Source organism: Aspergillus japonicus (genome assembly GCF_003184785.1).
Source record: "Aspergillus japonicus CBS 114.51 unplaced genomic scaffold BO86scaffold_45, whole genome shotgun sequence".
Classification (NCBI taxonomy): Eukaryota; Fungi; Ascomycota; class Eurotiomycetes; order Eurotiales; family Aspergillaceae; genus Aspergillus; species Aspergillus japonicus.
This window is the reverse complement of record NW_020291682.1, coordinates 210,330-225,213: the sequence shown is the minus strand read 5'-3', so window position 1 is coordinate 225,213 and position 14,884 is coordinate 210,330. Positions and strand designations below refer to the sequence as shown.

The 14,884-nt window shown below is 54.3% G+C and overlaps 4 protein-coding genes across 4 annotated transcripts; 2 read left to right on the top strand and 2 right to left on the bottom strand.

Annotated features, from left to right (window-relative positions):
- Window positions 1-105: 105 nt before the first annotated feature.
- On the top strand, window positions 106-2,592 carry BO86DRAFT_411618 (bifunctional molybdopterin adenylyltransferase MobB/molybdopterin molybdotransferase MoeA family protein). The gene is made up of 4 exons (XM_025674596.1): window positions 106-402; window positions 464-504; window positions 561-598; window positions 649-2,592. The coding sequence occupies exons 1-4, from the start codon at window positions 130-132 to the stop codon at window positions 2,439-2,441; spliced, it is 2,145 nt and encodes a 714-aa protein (XP_025525384.1). The 5' UTR covers window positions 106-129; the 3' UTR covers window positions 2,442-2,592.
- BO86DRAFT_457819 (DDHD family phospholipase) lies at window positions 2,524-6,402 on the bottom strand. The gene is made up of 4 exons (XM_025677250.1): window positions 5,020-6,402; window positions 3,655-4,966; window positions 3,446-3,583; window positions 2,524-3,351 (listed from the first exon to the last, which is right to left on the bottom strand). Exons 1-4 carry the CDS (start codon window positions 6,037-6,039, stop codon window positions 2,885-2,887), a joined length of 2,937 nt encoding a protein of 978 aa, XP_025525383.1. The 5' UTR covers window positions 6,040-6,402; the 3' UTR covers window positions 2,524-2,884.
- Window positions 6,403-6,533: 131 nt separating this feature from the next.
- BO86DRAFT_391033 (uncharacterized protein) lies at window positions 6,534-8,333 on the bottom strand. Its single transcript, XM_025672515.1, has 2 exons — window positions 6,975-8,333; window positions 6,534-6,889 (listed from the first exon to the last, which is right to left on the bottom strand). The coding sequence occupies exons 1-2, from the start codon at window positions 8,004-8,006 to the stop codon at window positions 6,785-6,787; spliced, it is 1,137 nt and encodes a 378-aa protein (XP_025525382.1). The 5' UTR covers window positions 8,007-8,333; the 3' UTR covers window positions 6,534-6,784.
- Window positions 8,334-10,255: 1,922 nt separating this feature from the next.
- On the top strand, window positions 10,256-14,746 carry BO86DRAFT_420817 (putative FAD monooxygenase; the record flags this gene model as incomplete). The annotated part of the gene is made up of 9 exons (XM_025675233.1): window positions 10,256-10,906; window positions 10,974-12,226; window positions 12,855-12,969; window positions 13,020-13,094; window positions 13,172-13,294; window positions 13,387-13,512; window positions 13,822-13,823; window positions 14,399-14,554; window positions 14,680-14,746. The coding sequence occupies 9 exons, from the start codon at window positions 10,256-10,258 to the stop codon at window positions 14,744-14,746; spliced, it is 2,568 nt and encodes an 855-aa protein (XP_025525381.1).
- Window positions 14,747-14,884: the final 138 nt, after the last annotated feature.

The window sequence follows — 14,884 nt, the reverse complement described above, 5'->3', positions numbered from 1 at the left end:
CCGGTTGTCTTACTCGGGACTAGGCAGTGTCTCCGCCCCTCTCCGCCATGCTTATCGCTCTTCCCCGCCGACAGGAACCATCTCCAGTACCTCTCTCTCCTTCCTCAGCAACAATTTCCTTTCACCACCATGACCGATACCACCACTCTCAAAGCAGCAATCCTAGTGGTGTCTGATACTGCTTCCCAGGATCCTTCCACAGACAAAGTTGGCGATGCTCTCACAAACGTCTTCTCAACGGCGGGCCCGAGTACCTGGGGCCAGCCCGGTATCAAGATCGTCCCTGATAATGTGCTCGACATCCAACGTGCTATTTGTGACTGGACAGATGGGCCAAACTGGGTCAATCTCATCTGTGTGAGTGGTGGCACCGGGTTTGCAACCAAGGATATCACCCCTGAGGTTCGTCTTCTACTGTCTACCCTGGCATTGAGTCCATCGTTTACACTAACGTCTCGATCAGGCGGTCTCGCCTCTTATCCACCGCCATGCCTCCGGCCTTGTGTGAGTGATATGCCTTAATTCTGCATTCCTAGTAGCTATGACTGACTGGAGCGAAGACATGGCATGCTTGCCGCATCCCTGAAGGTTACACCGTGTATGTCTTATTGCGTGGTATGCATGGACGGCGCTGCTAACAGCTATCAGTTGCGATTATGTCGAGACCCGTTGCGGGAGTGCGCGACAAAACCTTGATTGTCACCCTGCCGGGCTCCCCCAAGGGTGCCAAAGAGAATTTGGAAGCAATTATCAAACTTCTTCCGCACGCATGCAGCCAAGCGGCTGGAGCGAACTCTAGAGCCCTTCATGCAGGCGGCATCAAGAAGCTAGAGGCCGAGGCAGGAGTATCTGCCTCGCCTCAACCAACAAGCCATGATCATCATCACCACCACCACCATCACGATCACAGTCACGGCCACTCTCATGGTCATGGTCATGGCCACGCTGTACCCAGAGCACACACGACTCCCTCCGAGCGGCCACAGTCCAACGACCCAAATGCAGGACCGAACCGCCGCTATCGATCTTCCCCATACCCCATGCTCTCCGTTGATGAAGCACTCAAACTCATCAGCGAGCATACGCCCGAGCCCACCATTATCGAGGTCCCTGTGACGACAGCTCTAGTCGGGTCAGTGATCGCCGAGGACGTTTACGCGGCGGAGGCGGTTCCGGCATACCGCGCCAGCATCGTAGACGGATACGCCGTAATCGCAGCGGCAACATCAGAGTCTGGCCCTAATACCCGAGGCGTCTTCCCCGTGGCCTCGATCACTCACGCCAACGAGGGCGGAATCCTCACTCCCTTGGAGCCCGGAACCATCGCCCGCATTACCACCGGGGCACCGCTGCCCCCGAACGCCAACGCCGTCGTCATGGTCGAAGACACCGTCCTCGCCACCTCCACTCCGGACGGACAGGAAGAAGCCACAGTGGAGATCTTGACCTCCGAGATCCAACCTGGCGAGAACGTCCGCGAACCCGGCAGCGACGTCGCGCTCGGCTCCCTCATCCTCCGCAAGGGCGACCTCATCACCTCCGTGGGCGGCGAGATCGGCCTCCTAGCAGCCACCGGCACGCGGACCGTGAAGATCTACCAGAAGCCGCGGGTCGGGGTCCTCAGCACCGGCGACGAGCTCGTCGAACACGACGACCCGCGCCAGCTCACCGGCGGGCAAATCCGGGACTCGAACCGCCCCTCCCTCCTCTCCTGCCTCACATCCTGGGGATTCCCGACAGTCGACCTGGGCATCGCGCGCGACACCCCGACCGGCGAACTCGAACAACACCTTCGGGATGCTCTCCGCGGCGTCGGGACGGCCGCCACCCGCAGCGTCGATGTGATCATCACCACCGGCGGCGTCTCCATGGGCGAGCTGGACCTCCTCAAACCGACCATCGAACGCTCGCTCGGCGGCACCATCCACTTCGGGCGCGTGTCCATGAAACCCGGCAAACCGACCACCTTCGCCACTGTACCGTTCAAGCCTTCTTCATCCTCGACGGACGCGCAGCAAGAACGCCAGAACAAGCTCATCTTCGCCCTCCCCGGCAACCCGGCGTCGGCGCTGGTCACGCTCAACCTGTTCGTGCTGCCTTCGCTGCACAAGTTGATGGGCATGGGTTACCGACAGAGCGGATCCGGACCCGTGACGCCGTCGTCGTTGGGCCTGCCGCTCGTGTCGGTTGCGCTGGCGCATCCGTTCCCGGCAGACCCCAAGCGCACAGAGTATCACCGGGCGGTGGTGACGGCCTCCCGCTCGGATGGGAGGCTCTATGCCACGAGTACCGGGGTGGATGGCGTGGGTCAGCGAAGTTCGAGGGTCGGCAGTCTTGCCAGTGCGAATGCGCTGGTGGTGCTTCGGCCCGGGAAGGGGAAGGTCGAGAAGGGGGCGTTGGTGGAAGCGTTGATGTTGGGGCCGGTTGTGGCGGAGGTCTGAGTTACCGGTCTCACAGCCTTAATGTGAAAGATTACCTCAAATGTACACATGTATTGCACGACTGCTCTCTTGGCCTGTTTATGGAATTGATAATGTGCCTTCTACACAGGATCACGGGGAACAATATATAGCCACCCGCATCCGCAGCCTGGAGATACCAAGCTACCATCCACAAAATATATTCCGACTCCATTCTATTTGTAGCATAAATACCCAGTGCAAACAGATGAATCAAGATAGCAAGAATACCTCCGAGAAATTCTATCTACCTCCCAACCAAAAGGAAAAAATCAAGGAAAACCGGGGTATCAATCCCAAACTCCACCCTCACTCACAATGCCAGTCCGTCATCCAAACATCCCCTTTCCCTCCCAATTCCCTCCCTCAATCCCAACCAACCAGAACCCCCAAACCCGGAGCAAAAATTTCAACCCAAAAAGAAATCAACCCTTCCCAACCCTCCACCCCTTCTTCTTCTCCGCCCGCAAGACGGGCAACGTGGCCTCCCGTCCCTGCTTCCTTGCAATCTCAATGACCACAAAGCGCACGAAATCCGTCAGCGTCCAGTAACTGCTGTGCGCGCTCAGCATGTTCAGGTACTGGATGTTCAGCGGTCCGCCGCCGCCGGACAGGTAGTAGTCGATCTGCCCGTTGTCGTTGAGCAGCAGCATGCGTTTCTCAGCGATCTCCTCGCGGGTAAAGTCGTGGGTTTCCAGCTCGACCTGCGTGGGGAGTTTGGCCGTGATGACGGCGGCGGGCGGGGGGAGGGTGCTGGGGGCGGTGCCGGATGACCAGCGGAAGACGTTGCCGAAGGAGGACCAGATGGTCGAGGTGGTGGTGGGGATGGAGGCGGGTTTGAGGGAGGCGGCTAGGTCGCTGTCGACGGCTGCGTTGACGCGGTAGGCGATTGCTTTTTTTTTTATCGGCGGGGTCAGTTGTGTGTGTCGGGGAAGGGGGAGGGAGGGTTTGATTGGATTGGATAAGGAGGGGGCTAGGGGACATACGGTCTGTGGTGTGCATGATGTTATAGAGATTGTCGACAGCTAAACAACCGTATATGTCTGCTTCGCCGGCGACGCCGCGGAGTCGGTCGTCGCCTTCGCAACCTGGTTTGTCGCGACCGCGGCGGGGGAGGAGGTTGGCTGCGTTGGTGTAATGGTTAGCTTGGAATCTTGTCTTGTGAATGGAGAGTGTGGGTGAGGAGAAAGCATACCCTTGTTGAGGAACAAGAAAAACCCCGCGGGACTGCCACAGATGAATAGGTTCTTCGTGTCGAATTCAAAAATGTCTCCATGCACGCTGGTCGAGGAGAAATCGAACCTGGGGATTTTGGTGGGTTGATGACTGAGGATGTCCAGAGCCATCGCACTTCCGAGAGAATGTGCGAGTAGATGGACCCGGCCATTCTGCTGGAATCCGGGGTTGTTCTCGCACCACAGGCGGAAGATACGGTTGGCCTCTTTGACGACGGCTTGGATCATTTTGGGCTTGTGATGCGACAGATAGTATGGAATATCCAGCATGACGTCGCTGATCAGGGATCTGACAGCGGGGATGGTCTCCGGAGTGATATCCTTCAGGGAATAGTGATTGGAAGCTGGATCCCCGGCCGCTGGGGACTCGAGATTGGCCTCATCCAGTGACAGTGTTGAGCGCCAATTCACAGGCAAGGCCATGATCCCGCCGTGTCCTGGACGCACGTGTGGCCACACAGGCTCGCTATTCAGCTCCATATTGATGGTCCGGCGGAAGGCATTGATCGCGTGTGTGAAATGAAAACTTTCCATTCGTTCTGATAGCTTCTGGCCTATACCGTGGATGACGAGGACCAGGTCCGTCGGAGCCGGCCGTAGTTCCTCTATCGCGCAGGCATAGCATACCGGTTCTCCGGAGGTGGACATAGCTCGAGTCTGGGTGCTTCGAAGGTAGTTCCTCACTTCTACAGGGTTCGGTTTGCTGGGATGTAGACGGTCCCACAATCGCCGGCTGAAACCGCGAACTACAGGGATCCCAATCTGTCTGCCTTTACGAATCGCACTGAGCGGTCTGCGCCCGCGCGAGACAGACGGAAGAAGACTGGGTCGTAGAATCTGTGCCTCCCGCCAGTCAGCATAGATGACGCTCGAGTTCATGAAGGGCTTGACAGATTCGGAGTGCGCCGGAGTGGCCCCAGCAGCGCGGTTCTCATCGAGGGCGAAAGGCTCGTTGTCAGGGCGCTCTGTTTGCTCCGCCAGATGCGCAGCGGATGGGGTACCATCAGAAGCAGCTGCAGCTGTCGACGGTCGGGTTGGGTCCTCTTTGGGCCAAAGCCGGTGCACTACCTTGAGCTCCGCATCAGCGCCGTTCTCGACACAGCTATTGAGTTCGTCCTGCCATGTTTCAGTCCACGGCTTCAGGTAGAGATACCCATCTTCTAGCTTGTTAGCAAGCTCAGTCTCAACTGGCAACATAGTATTCTTGTAGAACCACGTCGCACGGATGACATTGCTTATGTCGTGCAATGGGCTCCAATATATCGGCTTCATCTATTGAAAAGGTTATAATTTGTAGATCTCACGGATCATGGAAGGCACCATACCTTCAGCTTTGGCAATTCGACAAGGTGAAGCCGGGAAGCCCCGACTGGGATCTTCCACTGTGTTTCGTCAATCTCTACAGATTCCTGAAGTTGTTCGTCCGATCCCTCAAGTGATCCCCTATCGATGCTTGTCCTCAGTCCCGAGCGTTTAGCTGCAGTGTGAGCGGTCGCATCCGTCGGCGATTCTGGAATGGCGTCTCTTGAAGAGTTCGACTCAACGGATCTTCCCAATAGACTCTGCGGCTTGTGAATTGGGGCTCTGAGGAACGGAGAACCGCTGATACTCGCATCTCGCGAAGTGTTGCCCCGGGAGCTGACGCTATCACCACTGTCGAAAGCTACGTCCTCCGTCCGTAGCACCCCGCTGGGTTTGACTCCCGTGGATTCGATATCTTCCCGAAGAAATGGTTCTCTGCCCTTGTAAGTGACCTTGGTCGGTCTCAAGTTCTCCTTTGAGTTGGCGTCAAGCGTACGTGACCTTTTCCGGGCTCCTTCATGCTCCACCCCGGGGCTTCCGAACTCATTTTTGTATCGACCTCTGAAGGTCTTCAATGCCTTGTCATCCAGAGACAGTGGGGCGCCAGTGTTCTGCTTCCCTTGAATGTCTTCCAGGCTGGAGCTCAGGGATACTCCCATCTTCCTCTTCCATTCTGGGCTTATTGTTGGTTCTTGCCCTGGTACCAGTATGCCCGAGTTTCTTTTGGAAGCGCGCCCTTCCTGTGTCTTGGCCTTCGTGACCAAACTTTCTCTTCGGGTCCTTTGTAGTGACTTCCAGGCTTCTTCCAGAGCAGCGTGATCCCGGACCGAGAAAGGTTGGAGCGGCGCCTTCGCATTGGCGGATCCCTGACCGCCACTTGGAGGGGGTAGCGCAGTCAAGGGGTCATCTATCGGTAGCGGAGAGGTGTAGAAGAACTGAGGCCGTACGCTCGGAGGAGATTCGGAGGCGAGCCACGAGGAAGGATCCGAAGTATCGGCTGGCAGGAAACATGAAGGTCCGTAAGTATGGATGGGAGCGGCCATTGTGATGGCAGAAGGCAGGTCCACTATCCCTGTGGGTGCAGCTCGCTTTAAATACAAAGAGACTTAGCGCAGACTAGTCAGAGCAAGCCTTGTAGCAGGCTGTAAGTGAAAAAAGATGAAACGATGTGGCACCGAAGAATTTAGCTTTGGGTGGACGGTCAGTGCAGCGCGCGCTGGAAGGGTCAGCAAGGGAGAATTAAGCACTCAGGAGAGCTTCCAACTGGCAGGTGGCAGGGAATCTGTCTAGACAAGTTCGACGTGTCATAGCGTACAAGGGGGAAATGTCGCCGAATGCATGATGACAAGCATCCCCTGGAATATTGAAGCATTCTCGAGCTATAAGTACTATGGATGGAGGAAAACCGATGGGGGAAAAGAGAAACAACTTTCCAGTTTCTTGGGATGGGCGGAGGAAGAAGAGAGGATGACGTCGACCCCACGTGAAAGAAAACCATCCATCCATCCATCCATCCATGCAAACAACAACCACAACAACCACAACCACCACCGCCGACCGCAACTGCCACCTCATCATCTCGAGTATGACAGCAGTCACGCAGAAGCCACGTTGGTCATTTGAAGTCGTTATTCGTCTGAGCTAGGATCCCCCCGATTATGCAATGACCCTGATCCGCACATGATGGCAATCCGTTCATTCGGCCAAGAATTCCGCGCGTGACGGATGAAAAAGGCGGAGAAATTGATGGATTTTCTAGACTATCATTCGATACGCTTAACAACTCCGTTATCGCAAGGAGACATGAAGACAATAATATTTCCGCGGAAATGAAAGGCAAAAGACATAGATCGAGCCAGTAAGAGCCAGTGTAGGCCCGTTTCTCCCACTGCAGTAAGTATATTCTGGCGACTCAGCCGCGCTTCATCAGCAACAAAGCCTGCATCTGCAACTCCTCAAACTCACGCATCGTATCCAGGGGTGCTCCGAGCATCTCAAGAAGCTTATGGATGTCATACATCTGCTTACGAATCGCGCTGTCCGGGGCGCAGAAAGTGCGAACGCTCATCTCTTTTCCGATCGCTTTCCAGTTGTTCAGGTTCGTTCTCAGCTGGACTGGGTTGGTCGCGCTACATCCGTTGAATTGAACAGTCCGAAGGTTTGACAAGATCAACTGGCGCTGGGTGGCTTGATCATAGTGAAACTCCACGACTCGTGGTCGATTCTTCGCAGCCCAGTAGTTGGTGACCTTGGAAATGGATTCCCCAGAAAGCAGACCTCGATTGTGTTGTTCGACGAGGAACCGGTTGGCAACGACGCAGATCATGACCTCCAATTGCGAGTACAATCTTGCCTGGGTCGGAGCATCCAGCGAAACCGGCACAGTCCGTGCAGGTCCATACCTCTCTGGGATCGGCCCGGAGGAATGGATGCCAAGGTTGACCTTGAAAAGGTCACCGGTCTGTTCAAAGGAGATGTCAGGACATGGTCTTCCATCGGAACGCGGTGGTCTACTTACCAGGTCTTCCACCAGGTCTTCCACATGCATCTTGAATTTTTTCCCCAATCTGCGCAAGCCGAAAGACTTGTGGTTGTCACCCGCCAATTCTCTGAGATCTGCGTTGCTCCCCAGCCAGCCGTTCTCGCCGAAAAGCTTCTTGTGTGACGGCTTGCTTCCGCTCAAGGGGTTACCAACCAGCGAAACACCAGTTAGGTCTGGGGCAGTCGGAGACAGCTGAGGGCTAGGACTGAGCCTCATCAGGACCGTCTGGCTGACTTCGGGCTCGGAGTATGGGTGGTAGCCGATTTGATGTCCACGGCCATTGTGCAGTGTCAAGCCCGGCGCCTCCAGCACACAGACTGTGTCATCAAACTCGGACTGGTGCCTTACGGGCGACGGAGGTGACAGATCTGATTCGATTCCAACGGGAATGTACTCCGACGAGGCGGATGACTGAGCATCGAATGGAACGGCCGTATCACTAGTTGGAGAGCCCGTCCAGAACTTCATGAATGGTTCGTAAAAGGGATTGAGTTTGGCGATGTCGTCGTAAGTCAGGTCCCTATCTCTGACATCAGTCTTTCAGAAACCAGAGCCAGTTGATCTGTGTACTTACTGTGACTGGAACATGGTGTACTGTGGGCGAATCCGGTCGCTTATTTTGAGAATTGTGATCAAGGATATTCGCTAGATGAGATAGTTGAAACCAAGGATTGGAAGACGAGGGCGAGTAGAAGAGACAGCAACATGTGAGTATGTCAAGGAATAAGGTCAAGCAGAAGATAGGAATCTGTTGGAGGGGGAGAACTGGGAGATCAGATACTGGAGGGTATCAGTCATACATATCCTTATTGTTCTATTGTCATCAATAACAAATGTGTTATATAGTGAATGTAATAATATGTAGGACAATGATTATATTACTTCTATAATTTTACTAGCTAAGGTGGGGGAGTCGCCCCACCTAGGCTGGGATAAGGGAATAGCTATTATTGATGGAGGACAATAGTCTGAATAGGCTAAGGTAAGAACACATAAGGTTGAAAATCTGGAGAGTTGCAATTGAGACTGCCTAGTCCTGATTGTTCTGATGCTAAGTAGATGATAGTAATGAGGCTTGTGTTATGATCCTACCGCTGCCTGTGATGGGCCCCAGATTTTTGTTGAACATACACTTCAGGTTGAAGCAATGGATGAGTTAGGACACAGTTCTTGCCTGCCCTACACTTTCTTGTTGTATATGCGAGTCCCGGGAGCTGAGTATTGAGCAACATGATGCAGTGTAGAGCATAATCCTTATCCTCTCCGTTCCCTCCTAAATCATTCAAATATGACGATAGAGCGTTGATCTACCCGCTACATGAGTAAAGTCAGAACAAACCATGTACTATCTATGAGTTAACGCAATTGTCTTGTATGATCTTGAGTCGATAAACCCCGAGACCAAACATCGGATCAGTAATGAAGTGGGGATATCGCCTTTTTTATGATCCTAACTCGGCCAATTATGATTGCTGCTGTATAGCATGGATTGCTAGCACAAACATGCATTACCTGTTGGGTGCCTGAGGCAGGACTGCGAATCGCAGCCTAGCCAGATGGACTCAATACCTGGTACTAGTCGCCAGCTGAGTTAAACATAGTCTATCAGGCACCTGCTATTGGCCCTCCTCCAAAGTACCGGGTATATATCCCATGGGGTCAAGATCTACCGTTGATCTGGGGCCCGAGTCCGTCGGGCCAGAGCTCAAGGCATTGGAGTCGGTAGGCGAGTCCAGGGGAAGCGAATCTCGGAGTAAATTGCCGGGTTGTGGTCGGCAGAGTCGGAGATATCTGCTAGGCAACTGGTTGTGCCCCAAATTGGAAATTATGCCGTGGACGTTCATAACTTTGTGATATGCTGATGCTCCTAATGATGCTGGGGGATCAGCTACAAATCAATTCTGCCTTTGTGATTCTCGTCATAGACAATTCCTGATATAGGGAGCCAGACTGAGCCTCGAAGCGAGGACATTAACCGAATCCCTATATGGAAATTAACTAGGTAGGTACCTTACCTACTCATACTCTTTAGGTTAACTGGGTTTAGTACCTTAACTCCGTGAACGGTTCGGCGTTCGGCACGACTTAAACCAATCAGATCCAAGGGATTGAGAGAGGAAATCCCGGGAGAGGCTGCCGAGGAGCAGCATCACGTGCCGTGGCCTCCACCTGCCGAAGTGCTAGCCGTTCCCAGAGTGCGGAGGCTCGGATCGCAGACCGGCAATCCCAGTGACCTCCCCGCAATCCTCCAATGGTCTTACTCAGGTTGTAAGTTTCAGTGCAGTGTCCCACAATCTTACTCAATTCTCTGAAGGCTAAAGGCCGAAGACCCTCCCCGGCCACAGTGCAGTTCGGTCGCCATTCAACCCCCCCCCCCTTTCCCCCCCAGGCTCCTCCACAATCTAGCCCACACTGAAATGCCGTCCTACAACTCCGTTGCTTGCCGCCTGTATGCAATCCGGTGGGACCTTGTCTTCAGCTTTTCAATCAAATCAATATTATTTATACCTCCCATCATCCTCATGTCGTACAATTGGTTTTTTTTCTTGTATCATCATCAGCTCAACACTCACATCTTATCTCTACCTCTTCATCACTCTCCACTCATTTTTTCTTGTGGCTGATGGTCGTGAATCCTAACCCTTGATATCCGGATTACGCACTCTTCTTATCCTACAACCACTTTACCACACACAGGTTCTCTGTCGCACAGCATCATGACTCAATCGCAAGAAAAGTATGACATCGTCATCGTGGGCGCTGGCCCCGTTGGCATTCTCTTGTCGCTGTGCATGTCTCGTTGGGGCTACAAGGTTAAGCACATCGATAACCGTCCGGTACCTACCGCCACTGGCCGCGCCGACGGAATCCAGCCCCGCTCGACTGAGATCCTCCGCAACCTGGGCTTGAAGCGCCAGATTATGGCCTATGAGCCCGCCAAGGTCTACGATGTCGCTTTCTGGGATCCTCTCCCCGGCGACCAAGGAATCCACCGCACTGGAAGCTGGCCCAGCTGCCCGCGCTTCATCGACACCAGATACCCTTTCACCACCCTCGTCCACCAGGGTAAGATCGAGCGCGTCTTCCTCGACGAGATCCAGAAGGCTGGTACCACCGTCGATAGACCCTGGACCATCGTTGGCTTCAAGAACGACGGTCTGGACGAGACCTACCCCGTCGAGGTCCAGCTGAAGTGCATCGACACCAATGTCATCAAGACCGTCCGCAGCAAGTACCTCTTCAGTGGTGAAGGTGCTCGCAGCTTTGTCAGACAGGAGCTGGGCATCCAGATCCACCACAAGGATCCGATTTCCTACGTCTGGGGTGTCATGGATGGTGTCGTGAGAACTAACTTCCCTGATATCGAGGTAAGCTGTCGCATCACATCCGAGCCGCGGAAAATGGCATTTGCTAACATGGCATCGCAATCTTCAGACCAAGTGCACAATCCACTCCGATGCCGGTTCTATCATGGTTATCCCCCGTGAAGACAATATGGTTCGCCTCTACGTCCAGATCGCCTCGTCGACCGATCCCGATTTCAACCCCCGCAAGACTGCCACCGCCGAGGAAGTGCAGGAGACCGCGAAGAAGATCTTGAAGCCCTACTGGGTGGAGTGGGACCGCGTGGAATGGTACTCTGTCTACCCTATCGGTCAGGGTATCTCGGAACGGTACACCTTGGACGAGCGGGTGTTCATGGGCGGTGATGCCTGCCACACTCACAGCCCCAAGGCCGGCCAGGGCATGAACACGGCCTTCCACGATGCGCTTAACATGGCTTGGAAGATCCACGCCGTTGAGTCCGGACTGGCTAAGCGCGAGATCCTCAAGACGTATGAGAGCGAGCGCAAGGACATCGCCGAGACTCTCCTGAGCTTCGATAACAAGTACGCTGCCTTGTTCTCCAAGCGTCGCCCTACTGCTGGCGAAGTCGGCGAGGCCAGCCACAACGCCGCTGCGGCCAATGCCGAGGAGGATCCCTTCGTCAAGACTTTCAAGGAGTCTTGCGAGTTCACCAGTGGCTATGGCGTTGCTTACAAGTCCAATGTCTTCACCTGGGACGAGACTCACCCCGCCCAGTCTCCTCTCTTCAACATCCCTGGCGTGAAGCTGACCCCTGGTCGTGCTTTCACTCCCAGCACCGTCACCCGCTTGGCGGATGCCAACTTCGTGGAGTTGGAACAAGAGATCCCCGCCAACGGTGCCTTCCGTATCTTCGTCTTCGCCGGTAAGCAGGCCAAGACCAACAAGGCCATCGCGGACTTCGCCGCCAACCTGGAGAAGGAGCGCTCTTTCCTGTCGGTGTACCGCAGAAGCGACATCGCCGATGTTTCCTTCTTCGAGCGCCACCTCCCTCACTCCAAGCTCTTCTCCCTGTGTGTGATCTATGCCGACGAGAAGAACAAGGTCGACATGGCGGCTGTGCCCAAGATCCTGCGGGATTACCACCACCACATCTACGCCGACGACCTTCCCGACGTCCGGGTTCCTCACGCCAAGTTTGCCGCTCACGAAAAGCTTGGATTTGACCCCGAGGTCGGTGGTGTTGTCGTCACTCGTCCTGACAGCCACATTGCCTGCACTGTCCAATTGGTGGAGGGCAGTGGCACGGTTGACGCCCTCAATGCCTTCTTTGGCGCCTTTACCACGAAGCCGCTGGGTCAGGACCAGCAGGCTAGCCGGCTGTAAGGATATGATTTTCGAATAAGATGTCTGTAATTTATCCTCGGAGATCGGCCTCCCGATTTGGGGTCTGATGTAAATAGTTTTCTCGTTTGTTTTTGCAGTTTCGGGTTTGCTATTGCAGCGGTTGCGACCTGGCATGTTTTGGCGTTGTTGTATATATCCCGAGAAATTCCATTCTCAGTTTTTTTTTCCCCCAAGATACTCAGAGCAAACGTAGGCAAATGATTGTATGCGATTGTCAACCAGGAGGCCAGCGACGAGAAAAATGATGTCAAGGCGGCGAAGGCGGCAGCATCGTCTGCCGAAGTGTGGCCCCGCACCAGACCTGTATGACTTCGTCGTCCTTCCCCAGCGATCTGCCCAACACAGCACAAACAACACAACCAGGAACATCCAACAAAATGCTGTCCTTGATTCTCTCCGCAGAACTCAACGGGTAAGTTAGTGATTCGATCTTCCACACCAAGGCCGCCTGCGGGTCTCGCCCTCAAGGTTCTCATGCCTTTTTTTTTTCTGCCACTCTGCATGACTTAAGCCTCTTCCCCGCACCTGACGCAACACAGCACTTTGTTTATGCATGCGTCAACATGGCCTAAACCGTAGCAGCTAACTCACGTAAAACCACAGAGTCAACGAGCTCCGTCCCAAGGATACCGAGGAGGAGCCTTACTACTACACCTTCAAGGTCCAATGCACGGGCTGCCGTGAGGTTCACCCCAACCCGGTCAGCTTCACCCGCTTCGTAAGTCCATCCCCAACTTCTTCAAGGGAAAAAATAGCACCCGCTCACAGGACGATCAGGAGCAGCACGAAATCCCCGGGAGCCGGGGCGAGGCCAACTTTGTGTGGAAATGCAAGCTCTGCCAGGTGAGGATCCTTGCTTGCCTTCCGCCGTTCACGACCTCCGAAAGGATCACTAATCTGCCTGTGCTCCTACGCAAAAGAAAACTCACTCTGCCTCCATCATCGCGGGGCCCAAGGCCTACGAGGCGAATGACAAGCGCACCGGCCAGAAGGTGATCGACATCGACTGCCGCGGTCTGGAGTTTACCGAGTTCAAGGCCGATGTAAGTGTCCGCCAGTCTTTGGCCCTTGTCTGTTGTCTATTATCTCTCGGGGAGGTTCTAAGTTGGGAAAAGCTAATGCGATTGACTACCAGGGCGAGTGGCTGGCGAAGGGTGTCGAGTCGAACACTCCGTTCACCGACATTGATTTGTCCGAGGAGTGGTATGACTACGACGAGAAGGCCGGCGATGAGGTCTCCATCAAGGAGATCTCCTGGACGGTGGGAAGATCTTAGAGGACTTTTACGACCTTGATTGGGGGGGAATCATAGGTTTTTCTGTTCTCTCGTGTACATTTGCGGCGTTTTAGCTGTGCTCAACGTAATATTTGACATTCGGTGTCGTCATGCCCGTATTTTCTGCGATGCTTGACTTATAGTCAGTGATCGTACGGCATTAATAATAAAAGCTATGCTTGCCACTTGATGCCTATAAATATGTACTAACTCTTTACCAAGCTTCACAGCCTGGAGGGAGGATTAAGCAGCAGAACTTGAAGGTTGGAAGCGATACTGCGATGCCCGGGAAAGCGGTGAGCGTGTCTAGCTCTCTGATTGGCTCCGACAGCCGCATCACATTTTCGCGGTGTCTCCAGCCCGGCGGCCGTCAACTTGGCGACACCGCGATCAGTCGCTCGACATCTTCACCTCCCAATCCTCCGGAACATTCAACCAACCTCGTCCTCGACCTCTCACCGGGACCCTTGCATTTCTTCTCCGCGCTGAGATACATTTTTTTCTGCCGCGAGACTTCACACCCCGGTCCGCCGTCTCAATCCCGAGCTTGTCAAACAGCTAGCATCCGATCAGATTCCGCCGATATGAGTGTACGCAGCGCGTTCCTTTCCCCCAAAGCTCTCCCCTATCACCCTCAAGAAGAGCCAGTCTCATTGAAACGCAGTGCTGACTTTTGTGTCTACAGTTCAACCCCGTCAACCCCCGCCCTTTCCTCCAAGCTAGGTATGCGAGTCCCCGTCGACCGTCTTTCCGTCTCGAGCTCCCCCCCCCACCTACTCTTCGCATCAACCGCGCAAGCTTTTTCTCTTTCATTTCGAAAAATTACCCCACTTGAGTGATGCAGGGTCTAACCATTTGTTCCTGGACATAGGGTCGGCGAAGAGGTCGTCATCCGCCTGAAATGGGGCCAAACGGAGTACAAGGGCAAGCTGGAGAGCATCGACTCGTACATGAACGTGCTGCTGCGGGATACGGAAGAGTTCATTGACGGCAAGAACACGGGAACTCTGGGTCTGGTGCTGATCAGGTGCGTATGAGCTGTTGCTTGGACTCGGGAGGAGTTAATCCCTTGGACGGCGACACCCTCGAACCCACACCAACCAAAGCAGTCCTCTTCTCCAACAGTCACTAACCTTCTACCACTCAATCTAGATGCAACAATATCCTCTGGATGGGCTCCGCCGACAACGTCGAGATGACGGACCTCGGCCTACGGTAAGATATAGACGCGGGCGGGCGGTGGTTCTTTCCCATCAATCCATCCGAATCCGTTGATACCTACCTACCTACCACAAGGGGGAACGCGATCCGATCCTTTTCTTTCCCATTTTACATATACCAAACCAGAATCGAAAGA